At 38.8% G+C, this 15152-nt stretch overlaps 1 protein-coding gene across 2 annotated transcripts in view; it reads left to right on the top strand.

Moving 5' to 3' along the window:
- Nucleotides 1-15152, top strand: part of LOC127451799 (transient receptor potential cation channel subfamily M member 4-like) — a 33833-nt gene that overhangs the window by 7947 nt on the left and 10734 nt on the right. For both annotated transcript variants that reach the window (XM_051716744.1, XM_051716745.1), the window contains 8 exons: nucleotides 8790-8854; nucleotides 9321-9569; nucleotides 9659-9761; nucleotides 10270-10388; nucleotides 11744-12052; nucleotides 12472-12573; nucleotides 12682-12810; nucleotides 14910-15039. In XM_051716744.1, the coding sequence (XP_051572704.1) occupies nucleotides 8790-8854; nucleotides 9321-9569; nucleotides 9659-9761; nucleotides 10270-10388; nucleotides 11744-12052; nucleotides 12472-12573; nucleotides 12682-12810; nucleotides 14910-15039 (1206 nt within the window). The remainder of the gene's footprint in view (nucleotides 1-8789; nucleotides 8855-9320; nucleotides 9570-9658; nucleotides 9762-10269; nucleotides 10389-11743; nucleotides 12053-12471; nucleotides 12574-12681; nucleotides 12811-14909; nucleotides 15040-15152) is intronic.

Raw genomic sequence — 15152 nt, forward strand, 5'->3', positions numbered from 1 at the left:
CAGATTAATAAAAACAATTATAAGTTTCCTTTAAAACAGTTTGCAAAAGACCTTTAAAAGTGCTCAAAGAGGAAGTATATCTAAATTGATTACATTTTGCAATTCATTCCATGCCCAAAGAGCATAAATAAAAAGCGGTTTTACCAAATTCAGAATGCACCCATGGGACTTTCAGCCGAATTTGAGTTGTAGATCTCGTGCAGTAACTATACGTACAATAGGTTAAAAGATTAGAAACATAAGAGGGTAATTTACCTAAAAGTGTCTTGGCAATAAATAAAAACATATGCAATTTTCTCCTGTGATTTAAGGATGGCCAAGCTAACGATTCATTAAAAATACAATGATTAGGACGTGACTCTGGGTTAAAAATAACCCAGTTGGCAACCCAGCGCTGGGTGAATATTGGACAGATTCATGGGTTGATATCATGGGAAAATCAAAAGAAATCAGCCAAGAAAAAAATTGTGGACCTCCACAAGTCTGTTCATCCTTGGGAGCAATTTCCAAATGCCTGAAGGTACCACGTTCATCTGTACAAACAACAGTACGCAAGTATAAACACCATGGGACCACGCAGCCACCATACCGCTCAGGAAGGAGACGCCTTCTGTCTCCTAGAGATGAACAGAGTTTGGTGCAAAAAGTGCAAATCAGTCCCAGAACAACAGCAAAGGCCTTGTGAAGATGCTGGAGGAAACAGGTAGACAAGTATCTATATCCACAGTAAAACAAGTCCTATAATGACATAACCTGAAAGGCTGCTCAGCAAGGAAGAAGCCACTGCTGGGAACAAAGATCTTACTTTTTGGAGAAATGTTCTCTGGTCTGATGAAACAAAAATGTAACTGTCTGGCCATAATGACCATTGTTATGTTAGGAAGAAAAAGGGTGAGGTTTGCAAGCTGAAGAACACCATCCCAACTGTGAAGCATGTGGGCGGAAGCATCATGTTGTGGGGGTGCTTTGCTGCAGGAGGGACTGGTGCACTTCACAAAATAGATGGCATCATGAGGAAGGAAAATGATTTGGATATATTGAAGCAACATCTCAAGACATCAGCCAGGAAGTTAAATCTCGGTCGCAAATGGGTATTACAAATGGACAATGATCCCAAGCATACCTCCAAAGTTGTGGCAAAATGGCTTAAGGACAACAAAGTCAAGATATTGGAGTGGCCATCACAAAGCCCTGACCTCAGTCCAATAGAAAATTTGTGGGCAGAACTGAAAAAGGGTGTGCGAGTAAGGAGGCCCACAAACCTGACTCAGTTACACCAGTTCTGTCTGGAGGAATGGGCCAAAATTCCAGAAACTTATTGTGAGAAGCTTGTGGAAGGCTACCCAAAACATTTGACCTAAGTTAAACAATTTAAAGGCAATGCTACCAAATACTAACAAAGTGTATGTAAACTTCTGACCCACTGGGAATGTGATGAAAGAAATAAAAGCTGAAATAAATAATTCTCTCTACTATTATTCTGACATTTCACATTCTTAAAATAGTGATCCTAACTGACCTAAGACAGGGAATGTTTTCTATGATTAAATGTCAGGAATTGTGAAACACCTTAGCCAAATACATTTAAACTCAGTTTATGTAAACTTCTGACTTAAACTGTATATACAGGTGCATCTCAATAAATTAGAATGTCGTGGAAAAGTTCATTTATTTCAGTAATTCAACTCAAATTGTGAAACTCGTGTATTAAATAAATTCAATGCACACAGACTGAAGTAATTTAAGTCTTTGGTTCTTTTAATTGTGATGATTTTGGCTCACATTTAACAAAAACCCACCAATTCACTATCTCAAAAAATTAGAATACATCATAAGACCAATAAAAAAAACATTTTTAGTGAATTGTTGGCCTTCTGGAAAGTATGTTCATTGACTGTATATGTACTCAATACTTGGTAGGGGCTTCTTTTGCTTTAATTACTGCCTCAATTCGGCATGGCATTGAGGTGATCAGTTTTGGCACTGCTGAGGTGGTATGGAAGCCCAGGTTTCTTTGACAGTGGCCTTCAGCTCATCTGCATTTTTTGGTCTCTTCTTTCTCATTTTCCTCTTGACAATACCCCATAGATTTTCTATGGGGTTCAGGTCTGGTAAGTTTGCTGGCCAGTCAAGCACACCAACACCTTGGTCATTTAACCAACTTTTGGTGCTTTTGGCAGTGTGGGCAGGTGCCAAATCCTGCTGGAAAATGAAATCAGCATCTTTAAAAAGCTGGTCAGCAGAAGGAAGCATGAAGTGCTCCAAAATTTCTTGGTAAACGGGTGCAGTGACTTTGGTTTTCAAAAAACACAATGGACCAACACCAGCAGATGACATCGCACCCCAAATCATCACAGACTGTGGAAACTTAACACTGGACTTCAAGCAACTTGGGCTATGAGCTTCTCCACCCTTCCTCCAGACTCTAGGACCTTGGTTTCCAAATGAAATACAAAACTTGCTCTCATCTGAAAAGAGGGCTTTGGAACACTGGGCAACAGTCCAGTTCTTCTTCTCCTTAGCCCTCTGACGTTGTCTGTGGTTCAGGAGTGGCTTAACAAGAGGAATACGACAACTGTAGCCAAATTCCTTGACATGTTTGTGTGTGGTGCCTCTTGATGCCTTGACCCCAGCCTCAGTCCATTCCTTGTGAAGTTCACCCAAATTCTTGAATCGATTTTGCTGGACAATCATAAGGCTGCGGTTCTCTCGGTTGGTTGTGCATCTTTTTCTTCCACACTTTTTCCTTCCACTCAACTTTCTGTTAACATGCTTGGATACAGCACTCTGTGAACAGCCAGCTTTTTTGGCAATGAATGTTTATGGCTTACCCTCCTTGTGAAGGGTGTCAATGATTGTCTTCTGGACAACTGTCAGATCAGCAGTCTTCCCTATGATTGTGTAGCCTAGTGAACCAAACTAAGAGACCATTTTAAAGGCTCAGGAAACCTTTGCAGGTGTTTTGAGTTGATTAGCTGATTGGCATGTCAAAATATTCTAATTTTTTGAGATAGTGAATTGGTGGGTTTTTGTTAAATGTGAGCCAAAATCATCACAATTAAAAGAACCAAAGACTTAAACTACTTCAGTCTGTGTGCATTGAATTTATTTAATACACGAGTTTCACAATTTGAGTTGAATTACTGAAATAAATGAACTTTTCCACGACATTCTAATTTATTGAGATGCACCTGTATATATATATATATATATATATATATATATATATATATATGACAAGATTTGATAAGAATGAAATATACACAATAACATTTTAGATTAACTTATTTGTTATTTGAGGACAAAAATTATAAAGTACAATTATTATGACAAATTCATTAAGATCCATAAAATAATCATACATAATTTTTAAAACATTTTAAGGAATAGTTCACCCAGAATTTATTTTATAATTTACTCTCTTGCCATTCCAGATGTGTATATATTTATTTTTCTGCAGAGCACAAACAAAGATTTTTAGAAGAAAATCTCAGGTCTGTTGGTTCATACAATGCAAGTTAATGAGTGCCAACATTTTGAAGCTCTAAAAAGCAGCATAAAAGTAAAACATAAGGTTTAATCAATATCTTCTGTAATATCAATATCTTCGATTACACTTCCTACTGCTTGATGCATGCGTACAGCCACTAGATTGCGCTAGGAAGAGTAATTGAGCTTGAATTCATGATCATACCTAGAGACTGCAATGGCAAGATGTACAGTGAAAAAGGAGTTACATTTTGGTTTGTTCTCATCCAAAAACAACTGGATCACTTCAGAATACATGGATTAAACCACTGGAGTTTTTTTCTGCTTTTTGGAGCTTCAGAGTTCTGGTCACCATTCACTTGCATTGTAAGGACCTACAGATCTGAGATTGTCTTCTAAAAATCTTTGTTTGTGTTCTGCAAAATAAATAAAGTCATACACATCTGGGATGACATGAGGGTGAGTAAATGATGAGAGAATTTACATTTTTGGATGAACTATCCCTTTAAGAAAAAAACAGTTATATTAAGTTTTAGGAGGTGGCAGAAGCAAAAGGAGCACTGGTACCTTTGGAAAGACAACTGGTATCAGTATGACTGTCTGTTCCAGTTCAATATATGACAAAATATTAGGGTGACCAGACATCCCCGTTTTCCGGGGACAGTCCTGGTTTTTGATGGTCTGTCCCGGACATGTCCTCGTTTTTACTGAGCGTTCAAAACAGTACGCAAAGTGAAAATACATGGCAAGAAAGCTGCTATTGAAGCCTACCGGCAACAAGGTTTACCGTGTGCTGTTAATTTTGACCAGCAGAGGGGGCTGCTCGCTATAGTAGCTTTAAGTCATTCGTCTTCCTTTACTGATTACTTGTTTGCGCCAGTTTTGCCATTAAGAACTGGACCAGTGAGCAAGCGCACTTGAAAAGAATCATCATCATCGGTATCAGCTTCGAGGTGAGGCACATACTAGCTATGTTATAAAGAAGTTATATTGTTATGTATTATATAAAATTAATGTATTTAAAATAAGAATATTACATTAATAACATGGAAAAATAAATGAAATGTATAATAAAGTATCTGCAAAGAACAACAATAAATGTAAGTCAGCACATTACAGTATAGATTACATTGCACTTTGCTGAGAAACAAGTGACCAAAAAGAAGCATCATATTGCATAAGAGTTGATCAAAATAAAAGGTATAAAAAAAGATACATCGATGACGTTTTTTGAATTTCTGGGGATCTAAAGAAATTTAACGCTGAAATTGACCCAAATTCAGTATCCTTTTTGGATACAAGAGTCCGTTTGCATTTAGGATCGCTGTATACGACATTATATACAAAACCCACTGACAAAAACAGTATTTTGCATGCAGAGTTTACCATACACACAGTTTTTTAGAGTAAAGCGTATCTGTAAAATGTAGTAAAAATATAGAATGGATACTCCTATATAAAGAATCCAGATGGATATTTCACTTAAAATCTTTACATCCCCTGGGAATGAATGAAGATTATTCCTTTAGCTGTTTTCTATAGGATTATTATGACGCATCTATAATGGTGGCCAGCTGATAGATAGCTGTGCAATGTGTATAAACCTCACTCTCCTGACCTCAAGAGGTGCACTGGCGACTGACATTAGAGGCTGTAGCCTTTAGCCTCCTTGTTAGCGCACCTGCCTCCGTGCCGGAGATGCCGGTTCGAATCCCGTATGGAGTGGGTAGAACAGGAGCGTCACAATGGTGCCATGACCCGGATGGGAGTGAGGTTTAGGGAGGTGAGTGTAAAGGTGGCCTGCTGATAGATAGCTGTGCAATGTGTCTAAACCTCACTCTCCTGACCTCAAGATGTGCACTAGCGACTGACGCTAGAGGCTGTAGCCTTTAGCCTCCTTGTTAGTGCACCCGACTCCCACACAGGAGACGCCAGTTCGAGTCCCATACAGAGCGTGTAGAACAGGAGCATCACAGTGGTGCCATGACCCGGATGGGAGTGAGGTTTAGGGGGGTAAGTTTAAAGGTGGCCTGCTGATAGATAGCTGTGCAGTGTGTCTAAACCTCACTCTCCTGACCTCAAGATGTGCGCTAGAGGCTGTAGCCTTTAGTCTCTTTGTTAGCGCACCCAACTCCCACGCAGGAGACGTCAGTTCGAGTCCCGTACAAAGTGGGTAGAACAGGAGCGTCACAACGGTGCCATGACCCGGATGGGAGTGTGGTTTAGGGGGGTGAGTGTAACGGTAGCCAGCTGATAGATAGCTATTTACATATACCATATAAAGAGGCAATATATGTCTATAACATTTAGCAAACATTTGTATTTGTGTATTTTTAAGTCTATTCTATTCGAACAAATACGGTAAATTCTCCCTCGTTATAAATGGAATCAGGTGTGCTATTGTTAATGGGACACTGATGATGATGTAAATCGAAAACGTTTTTGTTGCACTGAGCACTTTTTCACTTTTTGGCCTCTCAATAAACTAAAAAATTGTAAGACTTTTTCTACACATTGTGTACGAGCTTCCCCTCACTTTTAAAAACACAGTTTTAACACGACCATTTTCTCCAAATGTGTAAAAGCTTCATGAACACTCAGTTTTCATTGATCGTGTGAGTTGTAACACCTTCTCCTGATTGGTCAACTTCAGGTTGATCGCCAAATCGACTCGTTCAACCGCACACACCTCACGAATTCAAGCTGACAGCTCCCGAATTTTTTTAAACAGTTTTTAAAATTATTGGGAGGCAGTGAGCTGCTCGTAAGCTGCTCGGCTCCACTGGTAATTCCTCTCACACGATGAGAGCCACGACCACACGAGCACCAGTGATTTCCACGTGATCTCTCCCGACTGGAATAAATCGGTCGGGAGCTCGCACGACAGCCAAAAATCGCACACGGTGCGAGTTCTGACACTCGGGAGGTCGTGAGTTTATCTGAATTGCACAGATGGGGGGGCAATCAGCCCTTCAGAAATGAATGTCAGGCCCTGATATAATACATACTGTAAGTGTTTCATATGATTTCAGTTGTAATAATGAGGGAAATGGTAGTCAAGTGAGCTCTTCTGAAATTACTCTGCCAGTTTGCCAGCAAGCAAGTTAGCAGCCTACCCTCTTACGTTTAGGAAAGTGTCAGGTAAAGGTGAAGGAAAAGAGGAGAAGAGAAGGACTTTTAGAAGAGTGATGTAAAGAGTATGAACAATGGCAGGTGTCCCTGTGCTGTGGAGTCAGCTGCAATAGTTCCAATATTCAATCACTGTTTATATATGTTTGTTTAGTTCACTTATATGCCACAATGTTATCTACTGTATACTGTGTAGAAAACAATAAAGTAATATGTAACAGAATACAATTAAAAATGATCAACTTTACCTGCGTATCAGAATTTCATTAAGACATATTCAACAGAGTATGATATAGTTCATCACATTACTACATTCACCATGGTCAAAATACATAACATCCGAATTGTCCCCCCTTTTTTAATTAATAGATAAGTAACATTTTCAATGACATATTTACCCCTGAACTAGAAATTTCCCCATTTTTCATTTCAGAAATCTGCTCACCTAACAATATATTAATGTTTACAAAGTGATGTCCAAGAAAAAGCGTTAGTGTCTCTGTTGGACTTTGAAGTTTCACATCCTGTCAAACGGGTGACGTCACTACAGCAGCCGTGACGCGAAGCACGCTCTCATCATCGTTGAAGCATCCGTTAACGGTTTTTAAATGTTGGGTTAAAAACTACCCAACACTGTGAAAATAACCCAGCAAAATGACCCAGTAGACTCAACTTAGTGGAATAAACTCCTATTGAATTTATTAGGAATACAAGATGCGCATCAAAAAGTCATGTGACTGAATAATTCATTCACAACTGGACTAACCAGAGGACCAATCATCGCATCTGAAATGTTGCCCTGGTCATCCTGAAATAACGGTTTCCTGAAAATCCAGAGCCTGCATAGAGTTTGCGAATACAAACTTTAAACTGTGCCGACGAGCAGGTTTATTGACACTTTCAAAAATATATTATAGATCAGCACGGCAAAGACATAAAGAAGGAGGAACGCACATACATATTGCTCCCAGAAATGTGTGACGCGCTGTCACTCCCAGACATGAGACAAAGTTTTTTACAGTGTTTTGTCTGTGTGCTCTAAACTGTGAGTGTTTTATTAATAAAAGAGTCACAGTGCTACAATTTCTCAGTTTTATTCTTTTGAACACATGGGATGGAAACAGGTCTTTATTCGTACATTGTTTTTGCGATATTATGTTTTTTTTCGCATAAATTAAATTTGCAGCTTGGATAGAAACATAAGACAATTAAAGATATTTTTGTGTTTATTTTTTACTTATCTTCTTTTTCTCAGGTCAAGCATTAGTGCAAGGCCTAACAAGTGTGCAAAAAGCAAAATAAGATAAGTAATTAATCACTTAAATAATTTACGCAGAATGTTTGTCCCTTGAATTCATGTAACTGGTGCTATCAATGTTAAAAACGTTTAATTTGGAAAAACAAAAAGTTATGAAAAAGAACTTCCAAGGTCAAAATTCAGAGGAAGAACAGGCTGCTCAAATATACAATTATCCTGCATTCAAACAGGATAAATCCCCCTCCAAAGGGCACTTAGAAGATATTCTTGCTGTAAGATTGCTTCAAACAGAATTTCCAATAAAAATTACTTAAAAGGTCAGTTCCGAATAAATGCTATTTTTGAGCCCCACACCTTTCTAAAGCTCTTACAATGGATGTTAAAGTCTTCGAAGGGAATAAGGCATAGGTATGATCACTTCTGAATGAAACGCACCCATAGTGATTTTCCCACCATATTGAAAAAGTTATTAATTTACATTTTAACTGTGATTTTTTTTTCTTCACATGGTTCATTTAAATGTATCATTGTCGTTACTTCGTTTAATGTTCATGTGAACTATTTTATTGAAAACATTTATTTAATGGTATGATCTATTGATTTTAGTCTGAGCAGGGTTGTGTGATTTGTGATGCTATTGACACCATCTTAGAACAACAGTCAAGTTGTTGAAAATGTTTATCCTCAGCTTTTATCGGTGAAAAATGAACTAACCTGAATTGAAAATTGAAATATTTTTGGAAAGTCAGCATTTTTTGAGAATGACCCAGTTTTAAAACAAATAGAAACATTAGACTAGTGTCTTTTTGTTATTGCTCAAATTATGTTGTTTTTATTTAATACAGTAGTAGAAGAAACATGCTTTATTCCTAATTGTATTTAAAAAAAACTGCATTTCTTCTGTCTTTAACAGGCAGTGGAAGCATTGAGATTCCTGTATTGTGTGTGCTGATTGCAGGAGATGCTGCAATGCTAGAGGTCATTACACTTGACATATACATAACGCAGTTATGGTTGTAATTTAAGGTACTGAAAATTTTTTCAATACCTTAAATTACAACCATAACTGCTTTAAGTTAACTGCCTTGAGTGACTTAAGTTTGCAAAGTAGGTTGTTGAGAGCCCCCTAAAAGTATAAAGTCAAGTCTGAAGGCAGTCAAATTCATTAATCAAGATACAGTATGAAGTAAATTAACTCTTGGATATAGCAAACAGACATGAAGATAGCAATTTCTCATTACTGTAAATATGTTACCACAGATACAGTATGCTAACATCAGCTTACACTGGTAAACAAAATAATTTAACAAAGAGAGCAAAGAATTAAAAATTACCCTGTGAGCCTGACACATACACAGAAATAATAATTTCAGTTAAAAATAAAAAAAATTGGTAAAAGTAAAATGTTTTTTTATGTATATATTCTCTCTGTCTCTTGCTGCAGCGAGTGGATTTATCTCTACAGAATTCCACACCATGGTTGGTGCTGGCAGGGTCGGGCCCAGCAGCAGACCTGATAGCAGGAATCCTGAAGGACCTCAATACACCCCTGACCCCACCCGTGAGCCCGACTTTACAGTCTGCTGCGGAGGAAGCCAGGGAAAGCAACAGTGCTGAGCTCAGAGACAGAGTGGCAGCGAGAATTAAGAAACACTTCCCTTTGGGGAATCAAGTAGAAAAACTGGTGGATCAGGTGGGTTTAGGATTAGGAAAGAGTTTGGTTAAATGAGTGCATGAAGGACAGAGGTCTTTTGATTACTTTTTTCCTCTTTTTTCACACAGGCACTCAGTATTTATCAAAACAGAGAACTGATCACTGTGTTTCATGGAGACCAGGAAGGGCGAGATGACTTTGACACAGTTATCCTTAAGGCTCTTGTAAGAGGTGAGCTAAAGGGATAGTTCACCTAAAACTAAAAATTCTTTCATGATTTACTCACCCTCATGTTGTTTCTGACCAGTTTGTCTTTCTTTTGGAACGCAAAAAGATTTTAGGTAGAATGTTAGCTTCAGTCACCATTCACTTTCATTGTATGGAAAAAAAAGGTGCAATGAAAGTGTATGGTGACTGAGGCTAACATTCTCCCTAACATCTCCTTTTGTGTTCCACCGAAGAATAAAGTTGGATTGGTTTGGAACAACATGAGGGTAAGTGAATTATGACATAATTCAGCTTTAAAAGTTAAACGTGTACAGTGTTTACATGTGTGGTTTTATGTATGTGTGTGTGTGTGTTCTGTATCAGCCATTATTGATAGTCACAGTGTATGGAGGCAGCGTTGTTATTTGTGTGACCTGCAATTTTTACGTAAACATGCATCAGAATTTTTTATGTCGTTTTTGTAATTCTATGATGAGTGGATATAAATAAATATTTAAATGTGTGTGTTCAGCTGCTAAACGTGATTCTAATGACGCTAGTGAGTACACTGAGGAGCTGAAGCTGGCAGTGGCCTGGAACAGAGTGGACATTGCCAAGAGTGAACTCTTCAACGGTGAAGTCCATTGGAGGGTAGGAATATTAGCAGTGTCCTAATGGTAGCACACTGACACATTACATTTATATCACATCAATGCTTTTACCAAATCCAGCACAATTTACAACAAATTGCATAAATCACATTATTGGCAATTACTGGCCAGGACAGGTGGTTGAGAATACATAATGCAATAATGTTGCTACTAAACTAATACATAGCTAGGATGCTATGAAGATATGTTTTAGTACTTAGATAAAATAAACTATAGATTTCTGCAAAGCCTTTAACAATGTAAGAAAACATTTGCCTCCAGACAAACCATGGTTTATTTATTCTGTAAGAGTCAAGTTTTTTTCTTCGCCTTGTGATGAAACCGCAAGGATCTAGAAGATATAAACTCTGAGTGACATGCAAACCAGTTAACTTGCACAAGTCTGTGAATTCCAAATTTATACAGAGATTATCAATATCCAATATCCACATACAAATGGAAATCCACTTCTTTATAAAATGATTTTCTGAAAATATTATCCAGTAATTATGAACAACTGGAAAAGTAATGGAATTCCATTGATCCAGTGGTGTGGGAACCCTGTAGAGTAGCTTTGTTTTGAAATGAAATGAAATGAAATACACTTGTATTGTCCCCAGAAGGAAATTTGTTTTGAACTCAAGGTGCATTTACATTGACAAGTACATTGGATCATAAATAGCAATACAAATAAGAACAAATACAATAAAAAAAACTTTTACTCATTGTTTAACATTTTAATAGAGGTAGGTATAAAATATTTTTTTAAATGATTATACCTACACATTGGCAATCTGTACCGTCTTCCAGAGGATAACAATTCATACTCTGAGTGCAATATATGCAGTGGGTCAGCTAAAATGTTATGTGCTTCCCTGAGAACCGACTGTTCATACAGTGACTCCAGGGCCTGATATTCCCTTTTCCCTGCAATCTTCATTGCAGTTTTAACCAGGAGCCCAAGCTTAGATTTTGCTTGAACCATAAGGTTACCAAACCATACTGTGATGCCATATCTAATTAAGCTCTCTACGACTGCCCGATAAAATAAGCACCTAATTTTCTGATCAGCTCCATACAGCCTAAGTCTACCCATAAAATACAGTCTCTGCTGCACACGAGAGCAAACTGTGTCCACATGAATCCCCCAGCTAAGTGTATTATCAATATAGATACCAAGGTACTTGTAGGAACACACATGCTTAACTGATGTTTCATGTATAATCACTGGTGTACTGATCTGGGGTCAAAAATCATCTCTTCTGTCTTTTTTGCATTTAAAATAAGATGATTTAAATCACACCACTCTACAAACCTTGATACCTCTAAAAATAACCAATGTGTTCTCTCTCTCAGTATGAGGACTTGGAGGAATCAATGACTGATGCTCTGGTGAACGATAAGCCCCAGTTTGTTCGTCTCTTTGTGGAAAACGGCCTGAATATTCTGGACTATCTGACGTACCATCGTTTAGAACATCTATATGGCTCTCTGTCTGACTGCACTCTGGTGTACTCATTCCTCCAGAGAAGGCTGCAGGAGAGAGTGGGATTAGCTGCCTCTCAGACCCGATTATCTTTCACTCCTGATGAGAATTCCTCTCTCAAGATCCCCATGAACACAATTACCAATTCCTCTGCTACACAACAGATCACCCTATATGAGGTAAAAGGGTTTAGGTTACCCTGAAACCAATGTTAGAGGATTTATTTAATAGGTAATACTTCACAATATTGTTGTATATGTTGACATTTGTTTATACAATAGTTAACAATTATGTATGCATGTATTTGCTTTGTATACATTTGTTTAAAAATATGTTCCAGCCCTGTGGAGGACAATATATATTATATATCAGTTATTACAGCATCCTGGTTAGTGTTAACTTAATATTTAAGTATACTGTTGTTCATTGATAAAATACATTAATTTTAAAATTTACAACATTTATTGTTAAAAAAACAAGATTAATATCTTGTTGAATATGACCAATGTTAATGTATACAACCTTATTGTTGTGTTATACATCATTAAATAGTGTGACATAAGTAAAACAAATGGATTAAGATTTCTCCATCTCACAGGTTTCACGGGTGTTACATGAAATCATGGAAGACGTGTGTCAGCCCTTTTACTACGGACCTCTCGGTCTAGATCAGGGAGTAAACTCACGGAAAGCAATGAAGGTACCAACCAGGATTTTCTTCCGTGATTTTGGGATTGGTGAATTGATTTGAATTTCTCAATTATAGAAAGTGCTGTGATCATAGAAAGAGTTTTGTCTCCTCTTTCAGCATGTGAATAAGTTGCTGCTAAATGGAAGTCCTTATCAGAAGCAGCATTGTGCATCTCCATGGGTGGCTCTTTTTATTTGGGCCGTTCTGCAGAATCGGAGAGAAATGTCCATCTACTTCTGGGAAATGGTAAAGCCATTCTCTATTTTCATCATTTTTGTATCATATTTCCTGCATATTATTTCTCCTTTAACCCCCTTAAACACTGGTTGTTTTTTGGTTGCCACCTGCAATTTTTCACTCCCAAATATAAAAACTCACCTTACACACATACAGTGGACCCATTGGGAAAAATGGTCTCATTGGTCACCCACCCCCCCACCCCCAAAAAGATTCCAGTAATTCATAAATAATACGGTATATGTTTACAATCTTATGATGAACATAATAAAATAAAAAAGTTAACCATGCAATTCTGGTTCTGTCTGCTCAGTCTCCCGGGGACTTTTCCGGGGACTTTTACAATTTAACTGTAAACTTATCGCACGCTTCTGGCTTCACCCAAGGACTTGCCGGCAGGTCCATAGAGTTTGAGTGTCAGGAATTGGAAATGAGGACCCAAGCGCAGGAATACCAAAATGGGGTTAAACGTAACAAACTAGAACAAAACACTTCAAGTGGAGAAAAACAATGGCGCCAGTGGAGCTGGAAACCACGAGGGAGCCGGCAGGGGACCAAAAGACCAAGACGGACCAAGAGACCAAGGCAGACCGGGAGACCAGGGCGAAGACAAGGCAGCATTAGACAGAGATGAACGTGAGGTCAAAGCAGCCAGGGTAAGAACAGGCTCGTCATCAGGCCACTGGAGAAGGGACTGACTCAGCGGTCGCTAGAGATTTGGAGAGGTCGTTGGCACACCGGCCAGTGCCGAGATGGATGGGTCGTTGGTGGCCGCCAGGGGAGCTCCAGCTAACTCGGGCCCCTTCTGGAAAGCTGCAGCTAATTCGAGCCCCTTTTGGAAAGCTGCAGCTAGAGTAGTGGGAAGAACTGCAACAGACTCGGGTGCCTCCATGTGGTCAGCAGCAGACTTGGGTGCCTCCTGGTGGTCAGTAGCTTCTTCCTCCTCCTGCTCCTCAGAGTAATATGAAGAACTGCTGCGGTGGTCTCTTCTAGTGATTTAGTATTATCCTCAGGCTGGGGCAGAGAGAGAGTCCTCAGAGGCGCAGGCTGAGATGAACTCACACCACTTTAAGGCCAAGTTTACGGTTTCAGATAGTCTCCCCTTCTCCCCTGTCTGGAACACATGACCTAATGGGCTCATTCAGGCTGGCATTGAAGAGGTCAATCAGGCAGGCCTGATTGAAATTTAGACCCGAGGACAACACAAGAAATTCCAATGCATACTCCCTCACCGACTTGTCCTCCTGACAAAGCTTAAAGAGCTTCTTAACATGGGAAGCTCTACTGACGTCAGGAGAATCAGTTTATAAAATATCCATGATTCCTGCTGGGTCCAGTCTAGGCCAGTTTGTTATGTCAGGAACTGGAAATGAAGACCCAAGCATAAGAATACTAAAATGGGGGTTTATTAAATGTAAAACAAACTAGAACAAAAAACACTCCATGGCACAATATAAAGAGAAGGAAACACATGAGGAACAGGTGACAACAATTGACCAAATGACTAAATTAGCACTAGACAAGGAGGTGTGGTGAGGGAAAACAAGGAGGTGGAGTCAGGGAGCACATGGCTGACACAAACGAAGCAATTTGCTCAACACAAAACAAAGACAAAGACCAAAAACACCCAAATCCAAAACAGATAGACAAGAAAGGGCAGTCCAGACAGGATCATAACATAATGGGGTTACTTTATTATGTCATATGTTTTGAACAGTGTTGAAAAGACCAACATTAATTTCCATACTTGTCCAGGCTGGTTTGGCACTGGTTTAACTAGTGGGTAGAAAACGTAGCTGTTGAAACAGGTCGACCAGTATGGTGTGTCTAGTAAACCTGGTTGACCAAGGAAGCATGGGATGCTTGTTGAGCTAGTAGAGAAGCCTGATATAGAGACACCGGCACACCAGCATCCAATGCCAGCAATTAATATCCAAAATCCAACATATACTGGTCACAAGAATATATATTTTTTTTTACAGGGTTTACAATATTTTACATGAACAAATGAGGATATTAAATTGATAACTGTCTGTCTTCTCTCTCTCCCTCTCTCTCTCTCTCTCTCTCTCCTTCTCTCTCTCTCTCTCTCTCTCTCTCAATGTGAGGTGGGGGAGTCAGTGCTAAGTGCTCTTGCAGGGTGTAAGATATTAAGAGAGCTCTCCAAGTTGGAAACAGAGACTGAGAACAAACTCTCCATGAAAGAGCTGGCTCAGACCTTTGAGAATCTGGCACATGGTGGGTGTGAACTTAATCAAGTTATAGGGATAGTTCACCCAAAAAATTCTGTCTTCATTTACTCACTCTCAAGTTGTTTCAAACCCATAAGACAACCCATTCTTTCTTCCTTG

The sequence above is a fragment of the Myxocyprinus asiaticus genome, chromosome 14, assembly GCF_019703515.2.
Source record: "Myxocyprinus asiaticus isolate MX2 ecotype Aquarium Trade chromosome 14, UBuf_Myxa_2, whole genome shotgun sequence".
Lineage (NCBI taxonomy): Eukaryota > Metazoa > Chordata > Actinopteri > Cypriniformes > Catostomidae > Myxocyprinus > Myxocyprinus asiaticus.